Source organism: Oncorhynchus tshawytscha, linkage group LG26 (assembly GCF_018296145.1).
Source record: "Oncorhynchus tshawytscha isolate Ot180627B linkage group LG26, Otsh_v2.0, whole genome shotgun sequence".
Taxonomy (NCBI): Eukaryota; Metazoa; Chordata; class Actinopteri; order Salmoniformes; family Salmonidae; genus Oncorhynchus; species Oncorhynchus tshawytscha.
The window spans coordinates 47,450,500-47,468,911 of NC_056454.1; the positions used below are offsets into that span (position 1 = coordinate 47,450,500).

Here is an 18,412-nt window from a genome sequence, read left to right on the forward strand (position 1 = left end):
ACTGTAGTGTAACCCTCCTCTTGTCCTCTCCTGTACTGTAGTGTAACCCTCCTCTTGTCCTCTCCTGTAGTGTTGTAACCCTCCTCTTGTCCTCTCCTGTACTGTGTAGTGTAACCCTCCTCTTGTCCTCTCCTGTACTGTGTAGTGTAACCCTCCTCTTGTCCTCTCCTGTACTGTGTAGTGTAACCCTCCTCTTGTCCTCTCCTGTACTGTGTAGTGTAACCCTCCTCTTGTCCTCTCCTGTACTGTGTAGTGTAACCCTCCTCTTGTCCTCTCCTGTACTGTGTAGTGTAACCCTCCTCTTGTCCTCTCCTGTACTGTGTAGTGTAACCCTCCTCTTGTCCTCTCCTGTACTGTGTAGTGTAACCCTCCTCTTGTCCTCTCCTGTACTGTGTAGTGTAACCCTCCTCTTGTCCTCTCCTCTACTGTGTAGTGTAACCCTCCTCTTGTCCTCTCCTGTACTGTGTAGTGTAACCCTCCTCTTGTCCTCTCCTGTACTGTGTAGTGTAACCCTCCTCTTGTCCTCTCCTGTACTGTGTAGTGTAACCCTCCTCTTGTCCTCTCCTGTACTGTGTAGTGTAACCCTCCTCTTGTCCTCTCCTGTACTGTGTAGTGTAACCCTCCTCTTGTCCTCTCCTGTACTGTGTAGTGTAACCCTCCTCTTGTCCTCTCCTGTACTGTGTAGTGTAACCCTCCTCTTGTCCTCTCCTGTACTGTGTAGTGTAACCCTCCTCTTGTCCTCTCCTGTACTGTGTAGTGTAACCCTCCTCTTGTCCTCTCCTGTACTGTGTAGTGTAACCCTCCTCTTGTCCTCTCCTGTACTGTGTAGTGTAACCCTCCTCTTGTCCTCTCCTGTACTGTGTAGTGTAACCCTCCTCTTGTCCTCTCCTGTACTGTGTAGTGTAACCCTCCTCTTGTCCTCTCCTGTACTGTGTAGTGTAACCCTCCTCTTGTCCTCTCCTCTACTGTGTAGTGTAACCCTCCTCTTGTCCTCTCCTGTACTGTGTAGTGTAACCCTCCTCTTGTCCTCTCCTGTACTGTGTAGTGTAACCCTCCTCTTGTCCTCTCCTGTACTGTGTAGTGTAACCCTCCTCTTGTCCTCTCCTGTACTGTGTAGTGTAAACCTCCTCTTGTCCTCTCCTGTACTGTGTAGTGTAACCCTCCTCTTGTCCTCTCCTGTACTGTGTAGTGTAACCCTCCTCTTGTCCTCTCCTCTACTGTGTAGTGTAACCCTCCTCTTGTCCTCTCCTGTACTGTGTAGTGTAACCCTCCTCTTGTCCTCTCCTGTACTGTGTAGTGTAACCCTCCTATGTTAAAATAATGTATGAGCTTCAGTCTGATCTCCTTATTAACAAAGAGGATCAACAGAGTTGTAGACCAATGGGGGGGGACTTTTAATAGAGTCCTCTTTGACACCTACCTTTGTCTTCCTGCTCATGAATCAGCTCAAACAAGACTGATTGCGGTCCAAACACTTAAAATAATTTCCAAAAGATAACCAAACAAAAAACATATTTACTTTTTAACGAGACATGTTTGTGTATTAGTAGTACAATTTGTAACTTATTTGCATTTGTACTTTACTTACATTTATATGTTGACTTCTCCATTGATGTTGTTTTTAAGTTTTGGCAGACTTTTCTTAGCGGATGTACAATCGTCGCAAATTGAATTATGGGGAGTTTCAGGCCCCGGGGAGGACATTATTGTACACTCGCAAAGCTGACTAAAAACGAGGGCTGAGGGGCTTACTGTTGCACATTTCTCTTGCTTGGCTAATCATTTGGGCCACCCGCCAAGATGGCAACAGGGATTCCCCCCAAGGGCATAAGACCAAGGTAAGTGGACGAGGGTGTGTCTTTTAAGTGTTTGGACCATAGCCCTAGTAGTCACCAAAGCTCCAGAACATATTTTTAAAGACACATGCACACATTTAAGCAACATGACCAATTTTTTTTCTTGCTATTAAATTAGATTACTTTCTTATCATAAAATCAACAAATGTCTCTCTGTTTTGAAAAAGTTTTGAATTTGAGTTCTCCCAAAGCCCAGTTCATTCATCATGGTCAAATATTTAGATGGACGAAGGCCTCTGAATCTCTCCTCTCCTGTGCAAAATGTTGTTTCTCTCTCCCCTGCCACGTTACTGTCAACCCCAACTATATAGCCTAGTTTGCAACGACAAAGTTAAACAAAGTACTTTTGTCTTTGCTGTTTGTCTGAGACCTTCCCATGGTGTGTGGTTAGTTTACCCAGGTTGCATTTCAGACTTAACCACCACTCTTGTGTAACACCCACATCCGGCGCCGAAAGAGATGGCCGCCTCGCTTCGCGTTCTTAGTGCAAGCATTTCGCTACACTCGCATTCACATCTGCTAACCATGTGTATGCGACCAATAAAATTTGATTTGACAAGGTAAGTGAGGTGAAGTAGACAGACAAATCCATTGGCTTCCTGTAAATCAAATCAAATCAAATTTATTTATATAGCCCTTCGTACATCAGCTGATATCTCAAAGTGCTGTACAGGAACCCAGCCTAAAACCCCAAACAGCAAGCAATGCAGGTGTAGAAGCACGGTGGCTGTACTCACCTCTCCCAGATTCCTCTCTGAACCGTTGGATTGAACTTGTCTGTCCGACGCTCCAATGCTCGACGAGTCCAAATCAACAGCAACTACCAGGGAGAAGTTTCCTTTCTGTTACTGAATTGTTTTTTTTAAATGTATTATACTTAACCTGTATTTAACTAGGCAAGGTAATTAAGAACAAATTCTTATTTACAATGACGGCCTACACCTCTGACTCTGGAGAAGTTTCCTCTCTGTTACTGAAAGACAACACTGGAGACCTCTGACTCTGGAGAAGTTTCCTCTCTGTTACTGAAAGACAACACTGGAGACCTCTGACTCTGGAGAAGTTTCCTCTCTGTTACTGAAAGACAACACTGGAGACCTCTGACTCTGGAGAAGTTTCCTCTCTGTTACTGAAAGACAACACTGGAGACCTCTGACTCTGGAGAAGTTTCCTCTCTGTTACTGAAAGACAACACTGGAGACCTCTGACTCTGGAGAAGTTTCCTCTCTGTTACTGAAAGACAACACTGGAGACCTCTGACCTCTGACCCGGTGTGTTCAGCTTGAATGGATACGATGCAGAATCTCTTCATTCTGTGTTTTCTCTTCCAGTCTCCTGTTGCAGTGGTAGCCAGCGACAGGCCAGTCTCCTGCTGCAGTGGTAGCCAGCGACAGGCCAGTCTCCTGCTGCAGTGGTAGCCAGCGACAGGCCAGTCTCCTGTTGCAGTGGTAGCCAGCGACAGGCCAGTCTCCTGCTGCAGTGGTAGCCAGCGACAGGCCAGTCTCCTGTTGCAGTGGTAGCCAGCGACAGGCCAGTCTCCTGTTGCAGTGGTAGCCAGCGACAGGCCAGTCTCCTGCTGCAGTGGTAGCCAGCGACAGGCCAGTCTCCTGCTGCAGTGGTAGCTAGCGACAGGCCAGTCTCCTGCTGCAGTGGTAGCCAGCGACAGGCCAGTCTCCTGTTGCAGTGGTAGCCAGCGACAGGCCAGTCTCCTGCTGCAGTGGTAGCCAGCGACAGGCCAGTCTCCTGCTGCAGTGGTAGCCAGCGACAGGCCAGTCTCCTGCTGCAGTGGTAGCCAGCGACAGGCCAGTCTCCTGCTGCAGTGGTAGCCAGCGACAGGCCAGTCTCCTGCTGCAGTGGTAGCCAGGACAGGCCAGTCTCCTGCTGCAGTGGTAGCCAGCGACAGGCCAGTCTCCTGCTGCAGTGGTAGCCAGCGACAGGCCAGTCTCCTGCTGCAGTGGTAGCCAGCGACAGGCCAGTCTCCTGCTGCAGTGGTAGCCAGCGACAGGCCAGTCTCCTGCTGCAGTGGTAGCCAGCGACAGGCCAGTCTCCTGCTGCAGTGGTAGCCAGCGACAGGCCAGTCTCCTGCTGCAGTGGTAGCCAGCGACAGGCCAGTCTCCTGCTGCAGTGGTAGCCAGCGACAGGCCAGTCTCCTGCTGCAGTGGTAGCCAGCGACAGGCCAGTCTCCTGCTGCAGTGGTAGCCAGCGACAGGCCAGTCTCCTGCTGCAGGCCAGTCTCCTGCTGCAGTGGTAGCCAGCGACAGGCCAGTCTCCTGCTGCAGTGGTAGCCAGCGACAGGCCAGTCTCCTGCTGCAGTGGTAGCCAGCGACAGGCCAGTCTCCTGCTGCAGTGGTAGCCAGCGACAGGCCAGTCTCCTGCTGCAGTGGTAGCCAGCTGACAGGCCAGTCTCCTGTTGCAGTGGTAGCCAGCGACAGGCCAGTCTCCTGCTGCAGTGGTAGCCAGCGACAGGCCAGTCTCCTGCTGCAGTGGTAGCCAGCGACAGGCCAGTCTCCTGTTGTAGTGGTAGCCAGCGACAGGCCAGTCTCCTCTTCATTGTAATCAGCCCTCTGATTACAATGAAGAGCAGAACGTACCACTCTGTTCTGGGCCAGCTGCGGCTTAACTAGGTATTTCCTTGAAGCACTTGACCACACGACTGGACAATAATCAAGATTAGACAAACCTAGAGCCTGCAGGACTTGCTTTGTGGAGTGTGGTGTCAAAAGAGCAGAGCATCTCTTTATTACGGCCAGATCTTTCCCCATCTTTACAACCATTGAATCTATATGTTTTGACCATGACAGTTTACAATCTAAGGTAACGACAAGTAATTTAGTCTCCTCAACTTGTTCAACAGCCAAACCATTCATTACCAGATTCAGCTGAGGTCTCAAACTTAGGTAATGATTTGTACCAAATAATATGCTCTTAGTTTTAGAGATGTTCAGGAACAGTTTATTACTGGCCACCCATTCCAAAACAGACTGCAACTCTTTGTTAAGTGTTTCAGTGACTTCATTAGCTATGGTTGCTGATGCATATATGGTTGAATCATAAGCATACATAGACACACATGCTTTGTTCAGTGGCAGGTCATTGGTAAAAATAGAAAAGAGTAGAGGGCCTAGAGAGCTGACCTGCGGTACACCACATTTGACATGTTTGGCATAAGAGACGCTTCCTTTAAAGAAAACCTGTTGAGTTCTATTTGATAGATAGCTCTGAATCCACCATATGGCTGGAGGTTGAAAAGCCATAACACATGCGTTTTGTGTGTATATATATATATATATATAACTTGGAGGGGCAAATGTAATATTTTTGCTCCAAAAACTTTTTTTGCTGCCAGTTGCTATAAAGAAATGCTGTCCACAGGACTGTCTGTGTTGGCTAGCTGTTCTCCAAGGGGCTGTGGTGTTATTAAACCAGAGACCGTTTTTCAGATTAAACGAGGAACACATTTGCCTGTAGACACTGTCCTGAGACCTGTTTTCCAATGCATGTGTATATCTCCCCGAAATGTCATCTTTCTCCCTCCTTTATCTGATCAGAAAATACATCATTAATACATGGACTGGTAGTATTTCCCGCGTGTTTCTGATGTGCTGCTGACACACATGCCTGCTTTCCCTTATATTTGACACATGTTCAGCCTTGTCAAAATGAACATTTCACCTCTTAATTTAGTCCTAAACATCCACTGACCTCTTCCCCCCCCCCCCTCCAGGTGCTGGCCACGGGCCTCAGTGCTCTCTACTCCTCCCTGCCGAGGAAGATAGAGGTACGGGGGGATGACTGGCACGCTCTGCGCAGGGAGGACTGGATGGGCGTGTCCTCTCTGGTGCTCTTCATGAACTCTCTGGAGTTCTGTAACGCTGTCATTCAGGTGGCTCACCCCCTGGTCCGCAGACAGCTGGTCGACTATGTTCACAACGGCTTCCTGGTCCCTGTCATGGGACCCGCCCTACACAAGGTAGAGGGGGGACTCTGATTGGCTAGCCTGAGCTGATTGATTGAATTGATTAGCTAGTTAAAAAAAATAGTAGCCAGCCGGAGACGACGCTCAAAAACTTGATTTTATTACTCTTCTCGTTAAAACATGTAATTTTGGCTGCCAACATCAGAATAGTTTATTGTAATATGTATCACCCCCAGTCATCTGTAGATGAGATGATAGCCAGTACAACCTACCTGGACCTGTTCCTGCGCAGCGTCACGGAAACGTCTCTCCTTAAAGCCTTCCTGCGTTTTATCCTCATGCATCGCCACGACAACGACACCATCCTGGACACGTTGCTAACGCGCATCAACAGCAACTCAAGGGTCAGTACTATATAGTGTTTGTGAGTGTACAGTACTGGGGGTTCTCTGGGAGTGAGAGGGAGAAGTTGACATGTTTCAGTCATTTAGCAGACCATCTTATCTAAAGCCACTTACAGTTAGTGCCATCAAAAGGTAGCTAGGTGAGACAACCACATCCATATCAGTTGTAGTAAGTAAAATGAATACAGCTGTGTCTAATGTTCTGCTGTTTCTCTCCTACAGCTGTGTCTAATGTTCTGCTATTTCTCTCCTACAGCGGTGTCTAATGTTCTGCTGTTTCTCTCCTACAGCTGTGTCTAATGTTCTGCTGTTTCTCTCCTACAGCTGTGTCTAATGTTCTGCTGTTTCTCTCCTACAGCTGTGTCTAATGTTCTGCTGTTTCTCTCCTACAGCTGTGTCTAATGTTCTGCTGTTTCTCTCCTACAGCTGTTTCTCTCCTACAGCTGTGTTACGAATCCCTTTTGGCCCGACAGTCTAGGGGGATGGTAATGAGACCCGTAACATAACTCATGCAAATTATTATTGTGACAAAGTAAAAGTGTGAATGAAATAACCACGACAACAGAAATCTACCGTCAAACTCCAGGTTTATTTATAAACACACGGTAATGGGGGGGAGCAGGAAAAGGGGCTGAGCTGGACCCAAGGAATGAAACAATAAATATACAAAAACACCCCTAAGCTAGACTAGCCTACTTTAACAACAGCTAACTAACTAACCAAAAATACAGTGGGTGGTCCGCCCAGTTCTAACTAGTGTATTTAACAAAGTTCACCTACGGGTAGTGTATGCCCATGGGCGACTTGTCTTGGTTTCCCCCTTTTCCCACCAGCAACAAACAAACACCATAACCAAAAACAATACTCACAGGTGATGACAAAGTGCTATGGAGGTGCTCAAACAAAAGAGAGGTTAAGACACAAAGTGAGAGAGAAACACAGAGACCTACAGACATGGCATTTACAGAGAGATTGAGCTCTAGAGCAAACAAATGATGGGGTTTTTAAACCATGGGGAAGGAAGGAAGGAACTGTGATAGGGTAGGAAATAGGAGGAGGTGTGTCTTCTGATTGATGATTGATTGGGGAGTGATGATTTTCACCTGTGAGGGGAGAAGGAGAGAAAAGAAACACACACACAGGATAACTGTATCCGTAACAAGCTGTTTCTCTCCTATAGCTGTGTCTAATGTTCTGCTGTTTCTCTCCTACAGCTGTGTCTAATGTTCTGCTGTTTCTCTCCTACAGCTGTGTCTAATGTTCTGCTGTTTCTCTCCTACAGCTGTGTCTAATGTTCTGCTATTTCTCTCCTACAGCTGTTTCTCTCCTACAGCTGTTTCTCTCCTACAGCTGTGTCTAATGTTCTGCTGTTTCTCTCCTACAGCTGTGTCTAATGTTCTGCTGTTTCTCTCCTACAGCTGTTTCTCTCCTACAGCTGTGTCTAATGTTCTGCTATTTCTCTCCTACAGCTGTGTCTAATGTTCTGCTGTTTCTCTCCTACAGCTGTTTCTCTCCTACAGCTGTGTCTAATGTTCTGCTGTTTCTCTCCTACAGCTGTGTCTAATGTTCTGTTGTTTCTCTCCTACAGCTGTGTCTAATGTTCTGTTGTTTCTCTCCTACAGCTGTGTCTAATGTTCTGCTGTTTCTCTCCTACAGCTGTGTCTAATGTTCTGCTCTTTCTCTCCTACAGCTGTGTCTAATGTTCTGCTGTTTCTCTCCTACAGCTGTGTCTAATGTTCTGCTGTTTCTCTCCTACAGCTGTGTCTAATGTTCTGCTGTTTCTCTCCTACAGCTGTGTCTAATGTTCTGCTCTTTTCTCTCCTACAGCTGTGTCTAATGTTCTGCTGTTTCTCTCCTACAGCTGTGTCTAATGTTCTGCTGTTTCTCTCCTACAGCTGTTTCTCTCCTACAGCTGTTTCTCTCCTACAGCTGTGTCTAATGTTCTGCTATTTCTCTCCTACAGCTGTTTCTCTCCTACAGCTGTTTCTCTCCTACAGCTGTGTCTAATGTTCTGCTGTTTCTCTCCTACAGCTGTGTCTAATGTTCTGCAGTTTCTCTCCTACAGCTGTGTCTAATGTTCTGCTATTTCTCTCCTACAGCTGTGTCTAATGTTCTGCTGTTTCTCTCCTACAGCTGTGTCTAATGTTCTGCTGTTTCTCTCCTACAGCTGTTTCTCTCCTACAGCTGTTTCTCTCCTACAGCTGTGTCTAATGTTCTGCTCTTTCTCTCCTACAGCTGTGTCTAATGTTCTGCTCTTTCTCTCCTACAGCTGTGTCTAATGTTCTGCTGTTTCTCTCCTACAGCTGTGTCTAATGTTCTGCTCTTTCTCTCCTACAGCTGTGTCTAATGTTCTGCTGTTTCTCTCCTACAGCTGTGTCTAATGTTCTGCTGTTTCTCTCCTACAGCTGTGTCTAATGTTCTGCTGTTTCTCTCCTACAGCTGTGTCTAATGTTCTGCTGTTTCTCTCCTACAGCTGTGTCTAATGTTCTGCTGTTTCTCTCCTACAGCTGTTTCTCTCCTACAGCTGTGTCTAATGTTCTGCTGTTTCTCTCCTACAGCTGTGTCTAATGTTCTGCTGTTTCTCTCCTACAGCTGTGTCTAATGTTCTGCTGTTTCTCTCCTACAGCTGTGTCTAATGTTCTGCTATTTCTCTCCTACAGCTGTGTATGGTGTCTTTGAGCCTGTTTAGGACTCTGCTCTCTCTCAACTGTGAAGACCTCATGTTGCAGCTCGTTCTCAGGTAGATACTGTGTGTGTGTGTTGTGTTACTATACTACTGCTGCTGCTACTACTGAGAATGTAACAGTGTATTGTTGTCTTACTGCATATTTTTAAGATTCTACTTGTAATGAAAAACTACTATATAAATTAAATCTATTATTATTTTCATGACAGGTATCTGCTGCCCTGTACCCATGTGATGTTTAGTCAGAGGCGTGCCATCAGGGACACTGATCTCTATGGTAAATCAGCTGACAAGTTCCTGTCCCTGATCCCCGACTGCTGCCGTCTGAGCACAGCGCCCTCTGCTGAGCGGGAGGAAGAACCTGCCCTTTGGGGGAAAGGTAACTTGACTGACAGGCGACTAACCACGGTTTCTACTGAACAGTTCACTCATTCGAGCAGATGCTCTCATCCAGATTAACTTACAATGGACCCTTTTTCAATACACAAGACAAGCATAAGAAACGGTGTGTGTTTTAAACCATTGTGCTGTGTTAAAGATTTTGGACAGAGTTGAACTTCAATTTTAAGTTCTCCCACTTAAAAAGATGAGAGAGGCCTGTAGGAAGCTAGGAAAGACCAAGAAAAGGAAGCTAGGAAAGACCAAGAAAAGGAAGCTAGGAAAGGAAGGAAAGAGAGCTAGCCACACGGGACTCGTCGGAGGTCTGTAGCGCTGATGTGCCAACTTCTGTCTGTTGCGTCTGAATCGTTTGGGTTCTAAAACTAAGATGACCCCACTGTGGAAAGGGGAGACTCTCACAAACATGTCACGGGACTCGTCTGACGGTAACCCATACAAGTTAATGGAAGTAGTTTTGTGGCAAATAAGGGGTTAAAAACATATGTATTTGCTGATCTTATATTTCCTAGATATAGTGAAAGGGGGATACCTAGTCAGTTGTACATTTAACCCAACCAGAGGTGTGTGGGGGGATTTTTAACTTGTCAGCTCGGGGATTCGATCCAACAACCTCTCGTTTACTGGCCCAACGCTCTAACCACTAGGCTACCTGCCTATAGGACAGACACTTCAAAACCTTAGTCCAAAAAGAAATCACAAGGAATATATTATTTTTTTATCATTTATAAATGTGTTATTTAATGTGTTTCTATGGGCTATAGTGGTAAAGGCCAAATTCAATATATTATGAAATAATACAAAATAAAAGGTAACTATGGGAATATAAAAAATAAAAAAAATGTTTAAATGTTTGAATATTTTTTTATATTTTATTTGTAAGTTGCATTATGTTATACAACGCCTCTCTTGTTTGACTCACTACTTAGATTTATATATAAATGTTGTGAATATATATCCACATAAAGTAGAATCATGACTAATGTTCCTCCCTCTGTCTGTCTGTCTGTAGTCCTGAACAGCCCCAGCTCAGAGTCTCCAGTACACCACAAACCCAGCACTCCATCCCGCTTGGCCCTCTTCATGCGCCAGCAGAGCACTGGAGGAGGGCCCTGCACCCCCTCCCCCACCGAGACGGTCCCCTCGTCGCCCGGTGCCGGCCCCAACACCCCCCTGTCCCCAGATAGCCCCATGCACCCCGTCCCAGAGGTTCTGGACTGGGAGTCGGGGTACCTGGAGTACCTCAGGGACGCACGTAGGGGGGTAGAGCTGTGCTCCTGGGCCTGCCGGAACTGGTCAGCCCCCTACGACGGAGAGGACCCCTCACCCAACGCGGCCCCTCTACCGCCCCCGCCCCCCACCTCCAACCCCTCCCTGGCCATGTTCCCAGAGCACTTCTCCTTCCAGCAAAGTGGTAGTACCTCCCCCGGCCAGCAGAGGGCAGCGGTGGTGGCAGCGGCGCGGTCAGAGTGGAGCAGTACAGAGAGGGACAGTGGAGAGTGGGACGTCACCATCGGTGAGAACAGCTGTATCAGCCTCACACCCCGCACCAAGAAACGCAGCCTGCAGAGAGATGTCCACATCCCCAAACCTCTCCATCTCCCTCCTGATTCTGCCTCCCTCGCTGACCCCTCCGCTGTTCCCCACCTCCGCTCCGCCCCCACCAAGGGCGCTCAGCAGGCCATCATCAATGGGACGTTGTTGGGGGGGCAGGGGGACAGGTGTAGGGACAGCCAGGATGGAGGGATGGAGGTTAAGAAGGTGAAGAGGGAGTTGGGTGAGCAGCGGCACCCTGCTGGGGGGGACTCTAGTCAGAACGGGGAGGTGAGTGCCTGCCCTGCCCCTGTCCAGTCCTGCGGGTCCCTACAGGGCTTCTACAGTGAAGGGAATGGGAGTGGGGCTGCGGAAAGCTCCAGAGGTCTTCCACCACACAAACCGAGTCACACCCAGACTCTGTCTGCTTCACTGCTCTCAGAACCCCGTACCAACTCCTCCAACGATAGGATGACCCTCCGTGCTGCAGCATCCAGCCCTGGATCGGGACCTCCAGAGGCAATGCTCTTTAACCAGTCAGAAGCAGTGGAGAGACTGATCTCTGAGCTCCTGGATGGGGCTGGGCCTGAGGAGGGGGGGCAGCAGGGGCCTGGAGACTCCAACGGCCAGGGCATCAGCATCGAGGCCTTCACCCAGGAACTCCGGGAGCTGGAGGACAGGGTGAGGGAGAGGAGCAAGGGGGTGGGGCTGCTCAGACAGCTGGAGGAGACCACCAGAGACCCCCACTCAGGGGAACCACCGCCCCCCTCTCCCCTGGACGCTGACCTGATGGGGAGCGGGGTAGTGGCTGGAGTTGTGGGGGTGTTCAGGCCTCTAGGACAGACATCCACTCAGCCCTACACAGGTGAGAAAGACCACCAGGGAGCAGTAGGGTTTTTGTGTCTATTAGATGATGTTGTTTACTGTTGTATCTGCTGTTTACTTGCTTATGTGTGTTAAGATGTTAGTTCTTATGTTTTAAATTGGTGCTCGAGGGTTGGATGCTGCTCCATTTTTATTTAATTATTTTGATGTTTTCTTTTGGTTGCCTTCCTCTTTTGATGTTGGATGGCGTTGCACAGGAAATTAATGTACACTGTTGCTTCCTTTTGATATTTAGTCTTGTTTTGTTGCCTGTTTTTTTTCTTGTTGGATCTAGACTTCCATTAGTGTGCATGTACACCTTCCCTCCCTCCATTCTCTCTTCCTCGCTCCCCTCTCTCTTTGCCCCTCGCTCTCCTCTCTTTCCCCCTCTCCCTCGCTCTCCTCTCTTTCCCTCTCTCACTCGCTCTCCTCTCTCTTTCCCCCTCTCTCTTTCCCCCTCTCCCTCGCTCCCCCCTCTCCCCCTCTTTCTCCCCTCTCCCTCGCTCTCCTCTCTCTTTTCTCCCTCGCTCCCCTCTCTCTTCCCCCTCTCTTTCTCTCCTTTCTCCCTCGCTCCCCTCTCTCTTTTTCCCCCTCTTCCTCGCTCTCCTCTCTCTTTCCCCTCTCCCTCGCTCTCCTCCCTCGCTCTCCCCCTCTCGCTCTCCCCCCTTCTCTTTCCCTTTCTCCCTCGCTCCCTCCCTTTCTCCCTCTCTCCCCTCCCTTTCTCCCTCGTTTCTCCCCTCCCTTTCTCTCCTCGCTCCCCTCCCTTTCTCCCTCGCTCCTCCCCCTCTCTTTCTTTCCCCCTCTATCCCTCGCTCCCTCTCTCTTTCCCTCGCTCCCCTCTCTCTTTCCCTCGCTCCCTCTCTTTCTTCCCTCTCTTCCTCGCTCTCCCTCTCTCTTTCCCTCGTCTCTTCCCTCTATCTTCCCTCTCTCTTTCCCCCTCTTCCTCGCGCCCCTCTGTCTCCTTCCCTCTATCTTCCTTGCTCTCTGTCTCCTTCCCTCTATCTTCCTTGCTCTCTGTCTCCTTCCCTCTATCTTCCTTGCTCTCTGTCTCCTTCCCTCTATCTTCCTTGCTCTCTGTCTCCTTCCCTCTATCTTCCTTGCTCTCTGTCTCCTTCCCTCTATCTTCCTTGCTCTCTGTCTCCTTCCCTCTATCTTCCTTGCTCTCTGTCTCCTTCCCTCTATCTTCCTTGCTCTCTGTCTCCTTCCCTCTATCTTCCTTGCTCTCTGTCTCCTTCCCTCTATCTTCCTTGCTCTCTGTCTCCTTCCCTCTATCTTCCTTGCTCTCTGTCTCCTTCCCTCTATCTTCCTTGCTCTCTGTCTCCTTCCCTCTATCTTCCTTGCTCTCTGTCTCCTTCCCTCTATCTTCCTTGCTCTCTGTCTCCTTCCCTCTATCTTCCTTGCTCTCTGTCTCCTTCCCTCTATCTTCCTTGCTCTCTGTCTCCTTCCCTCTATCTTCCTTGCTCTCTGTCTCCTTCCCTCTATCTTCCTTGCTCTCTGTCTCCTTCCCTCTATCTTCCTTGCTCTCTGTCTCCTTCCCTCTATCTTCCTTGCTCTCTGTCTCCTTCCCTCTATCTTCCTGGCTCTTCTGTCTCCTTCCCTCTATCTTCCTGGCTCTCTGTTTCTCCCTCTATCTTCCTGGCTCTCTGTTTCTCCCCTCTATCTTCCTGGCTCTCTGTTTCTCCCCTCTATCTTCCTGGCTCTCTGTTTCTCCCCCAGGGAAATGAACTGTTGGCTAATTCTGCTGCAACGTATCACTTCTCACTTCTGAGACGTGTGTTTTGTTGTACATTTTTTCCCCCGTTTCAAATAAACAAAATATCTCTCTCTCGCGCCTCCCCTGCAGGTCCGTTCATGGTGGTTCTGTTTGCCAAGCTGGAGAACATGCTCCAGAACTCTTTGTATGTAAACATCCTGTTGACGGGGATTCTGGGCCAGCTTGCCTGCTACCCTCAACCCCTGCTCCGATCTTTCCTCCTCAACACCAACATGGTGTTCCAGCCCAGTGTCAAGTCTCTCATACAGGTAGGAAGACATCACTATGTTCCCTAACTCGAACCCAGTGTCAAGTCTCTCATACAGGTAGGAAGACATCACTATGTTCCCTAACTCGAACCCAGTGTCAAGTCTCTCATACAGGTAGGAAGACATCACTATGTTCCCTAACTCGAACCCAGTGTCAAGTCTCTCATACAGGTAGGAAGACATCACTATGTTCCCTAACTCGAACCCAGTGTCAAGTCTCTCATACAGGTGGTAGGAAGACATCACTATGTTCCCTAACTCGAACCCAGTGTCAAGTCTCTCATACAGGTGGTAGGAAGACATCACTATGTTCCCTAACTCGAACCCAGTGTCAAGTCTCTCATACAGGTGGTAGGAAGACATCACTATGTTCCCTAACTCGAACCCAGTGTCAAATCTCTTATACAGGTGTTAGGAAGACATCACTATGTTCCCTAACTCGAACCCAGTGTCAAGTCTCTCATACAGGTAGGAAGACATCACTATGTTCCCTAACTCGAACCCAGTGTCAAGTCTCTTATACAGGTGTTAGGAAGACATCACTATGTTCCCTAACTCGAACCCAGTGTCAAGTCTCTTATACAGGTAGGAAGACATCACTATGTTCCCTAACTCGAACCCAGTGTCAAGTCTCTTATACAGGTAGGAAGACATCACTATGTTCCCTAACTCGAACCCAGTGTCAAGTCTCTTATACAGGTGGTAGGAAGACATCACTATGTTCCCTAACTCGAACCCAGTGTCAAGTCTCTTATACAGGTGGTAGGAAGACATCACTATGTTCCCTAACTCGAACCCAGTGTCAAGTCTCTTATACAGGTGGTAGGAAGACATCACTATGTTCCCTAACTCGAACCCAGTGTCAAATCTCTTATACAGGTGGTAGGAAGACATCACTATGTTCCCTAACTCGAACCCAGTGTCAAGTCTCTTATACAGGTGGTAGGAAGACATCACTATGTTCCCTAACTCGAACCCAGTGTCAAGTCTCTTATACAGGTGGTAGGAAGACATCACTATGTTCCCTAACTCGAACCCAGTGTCAAATCTCTCATATGCTGCCCACACCGCTAGCGTCAAGTGCGCGAGCGTTGAAAAATAAATGTACAATCATTGTTATTCAAACATTGCACCCACACTGCTCGAGCTCGTCAACGAGCATCTCCATAGCCAGGTGCTTAAATAGAACTGGATTCTAAGTCCCGCCTCTCCCATCTCATTGGTTTGAGGTCCACACTCCAGTCCAGTTGGTGGTAATGCAGCATAAAGTTAGTTGCCAACTGCCATATAAAGTCCGAAGAAGAAGAAGCCTGAAGGAGGAGACATTACTAGAAACTACCTCGGTTTCCCCTTTTATCTGTGGATTAATTGTCAGGGTAGAGGATCTTGTGCATTTCAGCTGAAATATCAACCCAATGTTTATATCCCAGGACAAAATGAGCTGGCAACAGCAAGCTAGAGAAATGGACATGAATGTTCAATGCTTTTTGACCTGTCCCCCAAATTAATTTGTTTTGATATTTCAACATGCGTGTCCTGATCACGTCTGGTGTGGGGGGACAAAATCAACATGCGCATGATGGTGCACGTGAACGAGGGACTGGTCAGCATGTCATACTGATAGGAAGGATCACTATGTTCCCTAACCTTGCTTCCCTCCCCTACCTCCTCTCTCTCCCCTGCCTCCTCTCCTCTCTCTCCCCTGCCTCCTCTCCTCTCTCTCCCCTGCCTCCTCTCCTCCTGCCTCCTCTCTCTCCCCTGCCTCCTCTCCTCTCTCTCCCCTGCCTCCTCTCTCTCTCTCTCCCCTGCCTCCTCTCCTCTCTCTCCCCTGCCTCCTCTCCTCTCTCTCCCCTGCCCTCTCCTCTCCTCTCTCTCCCCTGCCTCCTCTCTCTCTCTCCCCCCTGCCTCCTCTCTCCCCTGCCTCTCTCCCCTGCCTCCTCTCTCTTCTCTCTCCCCTGCCTCCTCTCCTCCCCTGCCTCCTCTCTCCCCTGCCTCCTCTCTCTCCTCTCTCTCCTCCCCTGCCTCCTCTCTCTGCCTCTCTCTCCCCTGCCTCCTCTCTCTCTGCCTCTCTCTCTCCCCCCTCTCTTCTCTCTCCCCTGCCTCCTCTCTCTCCCCTGCCTCCTCTCTCTCCCCCCTGCCCCTCTCTCTCTCCTCTCTCTCCCCTGCCTCCTCTCTCTCCCCCCTCCCTCCTCCCCTCTTCTCTCTCCCCTGCCTCCTCTCTCTCCCCTGCCTCTCTCTCTTCTCTCTCCCCTGCCTCCCTCTCTCTCCCCTGCCTCCTCTCTCTTCTCCCTACCCCTCTCTCTTCTCTCTCCCCTGCCTCCTCTCTCTTCTCTGCCTCCTCTCTCTCCCCTGCCTCCTCTCTCTCCCCTGCCTCCTCTCTCTCCCCTGCCTCCTCTCTCTCCCCTGCCTCCTCTCTCTCTCCCCTGCCTCCTCTCTCTCCCCTGCCTCCTCTCTCTCCCCTGCCTCCTCTCTCTGCCTCTCTCTCCCCTGCCTCCTCTCTCCTCCTCTCTCTTCTCTCTCCCCTGCCTCTCTCTCCCCTGCCTCCTCTCTCTCCCCTGCCTCCTCTCTCTCCTCTCTCTCCCCTGCCTCCCTCTCTCCCCTGCCTCCTCCTCTCTCTTCTCTCTCCCCTGCCTCCTCTCTCCCCTGCCTCCTCTCTCTGCCTCTCTCTCCCCTGCCTCCCCTGCCTCTCTCTCCCCTGCCTCCTCTCTCTCCCCTGCCTCTTCTCTCTCCCCTGCCTCCTCTCTCTCCCCTGCCTCTTCTCTCTCCCCTGCCTCCTCTCTCTTCTCTCTTCCCTGCCTCCTCTCTCTCCCCTGCCTCCTCTCTCTCCCCTGCCTCCTCTCTCTTCTCTCTTCCCTGCCTCCTCTCTCTCTCCCCTGCCTCCTCTCTCTCCCCTGCCTCCTCTCTCTTCTCTCTCCCCTGCCTCCTCTCTCTCCCCTGCCTCTCTCTCTCCCCTGCCTCCTCTCTCTCCCCTGCCTCCTCTCTCTCCCCTGCCTCCTCTCTCTCCCCTGCCTCTCTCTCCCCTGCTCTCTCTCCCCTCTCTCTCCCCTGCCTCCTCTCTCTGCCTCCTCTCCTTCTCTCTCTCCCCTGCCTCCTCTCTCTCCCCTGCCTCCTCTCTCTTCTCTCTCTCCCCTGCCTCCTCTCTCTCCCCTGCCTCCTCTCTCTTCTCTCTCCCCTGCCTCCCTCTCTCTGCCTCTCTCTCCCCCCCTCCTCTCTCTTCTCTCTCCCCTGCCTCCTCTCTCTCCCCTGCCTCCTCCTCTCCCCTCTCCTCTCTCTCCCCTGCCTCCTCTCTCTCCCCTGCCTCCTCTCTCTCCCCTGCCTCCTCTCTCTCCCCTGCCTCCTCTCTCTCCCTCAGGTCCTGGGCTCAGTGAAGAGCCGCATCGAGACGTTTGCAGCGTCCCATGAGGATTTCCCTGCCATGCTGAAGAAAGCCCAGCGCTACCTGGCTGCCAGGGGCAAGGTGGACTGGGCGGACTCACCCATGGGGATGCCCACACTGCGACGCTCTGATGCTCTGGGTGAGTGAGAGGGCCACGGACACATGCAGACACACACACACAGTGTATAGTAGCCCATGGGAGTGCTAGAGAGAATGAATAATGCAGACAGGCTGTGATTGGGGGAAATTGGGTCTGTTCATCTGTTCTGTTCACAGGGTTACTGGATAGGGTAGGGAGCAGATGAGATTATTACATTTTATCAAGACACACATCTCCTCACTAGGGTGAATCAGGCTCAAACGGTCTGTTTTCTGGCCACATATACAAAACAGTTAAAGGCAGCCGAGTGGTGGTCTAAGACACTGCATCTCGGCGATAGAGGCGTCACTACAGACACCCTGGTTCAAATCCAGGCTGTATCACAACCGGCTGTGATTGGGAGTCCAATAGTCCCAGCGTCATTCGGGTTTGCCCGGGGTAGGCCGTCATTGTAATTAAGAGTTTGTTCTTAACTGACTTGCCTAGTTTAAATAAAGGTAAAAATGCAAATTGTGAAACCATGTCTATATCTGCATCTGTCAGATGGTCAGATCCTTTCTGTATTGTCAGTCTCCCTGTCCTATCCTGTCTGTCTGTTGCATCAGTCTACCTGTGCTATCCTTTCTGTATTGTCAGTCTACTTAATTTTACCTTTATTTACCTAGGTAAGTCAGTTAAGAACAAATTCTCATTTTCAATGACGGCCTGGGAACAGTGGGTTAACTGCCTTGTTCAGGGGCAGAACGACAGATTTGTACCTTGTCAGCTCGGGGTTTTGAACTTGCAACCTTTCAATTACTAGTCCAACAGCTCTAACCACTAGGCTACCCTGCCGCCCCAGCCATCCTCGAAGCATCGTTACCCATCGCTCCACAAAAGCCGCAGGCCTTGCAGAGCAAGGGGAACAACTACTCCAAGTCTCAGAGCGAGTGCCGTCACCGATTGAAACGCTATTAGCGCGCACCCCGCTAACTAGCTAGTCATTTCACATCGGTTACACCAGCCTATTCTCGGGAGTTGATAGGCTTGAAGTCATAAACATCTCAATGCTTGAAGCACCACGAAGAGCTGCTGGCAAACGCACGAAAGCGCTGTTTGAAATAATGCTGCCTACCACCGCTCAGTCAGACTGCTCTATCAAATATCAAATCATAGACTTAATTATAACATAATAACACACAGAAATACGAGTCTTCGGTCATTAATATGGTCAAATCTGGAAACTATCATTTCGAAAACAGAACGTTTATTCTTTCAGT

General features: G+C 49.7%; 1 protein-coding gene across 1 annotated transcript in view; it reads left to right on the forward strand.

Moving 5' to 3' along the window:
- LOC112235668 (FHF complex subunit HOOK interacting protein 1B-like) overlaps positions 1-18,412 on the forward strand; it is a 38,354-nt gene that overhangs the window by 17,210 nt on the left and 2,732 nt on the right. Inside the window, exons 4-10 of the mRNA XM_042306752.1 lie at positions 5,581-5,826; positions 6,009-6,176; positions 8,837-8,916; positions 9,072-9,241; positions 10,271-11,656; positions 13,499-13,677; positions 17,030-17,192. Of these exons, the coding sequence (XP_042162686.1) occupies positions 5,581-5,826; positions 6,009-6,176; positions 8,837-8,916; positions 9,072-9,241; positions 10,271-11,656; positions 13,499-13,677; positions 17,030-17,192 (2,392 nt within the window). The remainder of the gene's footprint in view (positions 1-5,580; positions 5,827-6,008; positions 6,177-8,836; positions 8,917-9,071; positions 9,242-10,270; positions 11,657-13,498; positions 13,678-17,029; positions 17,193-18,412) is intronic.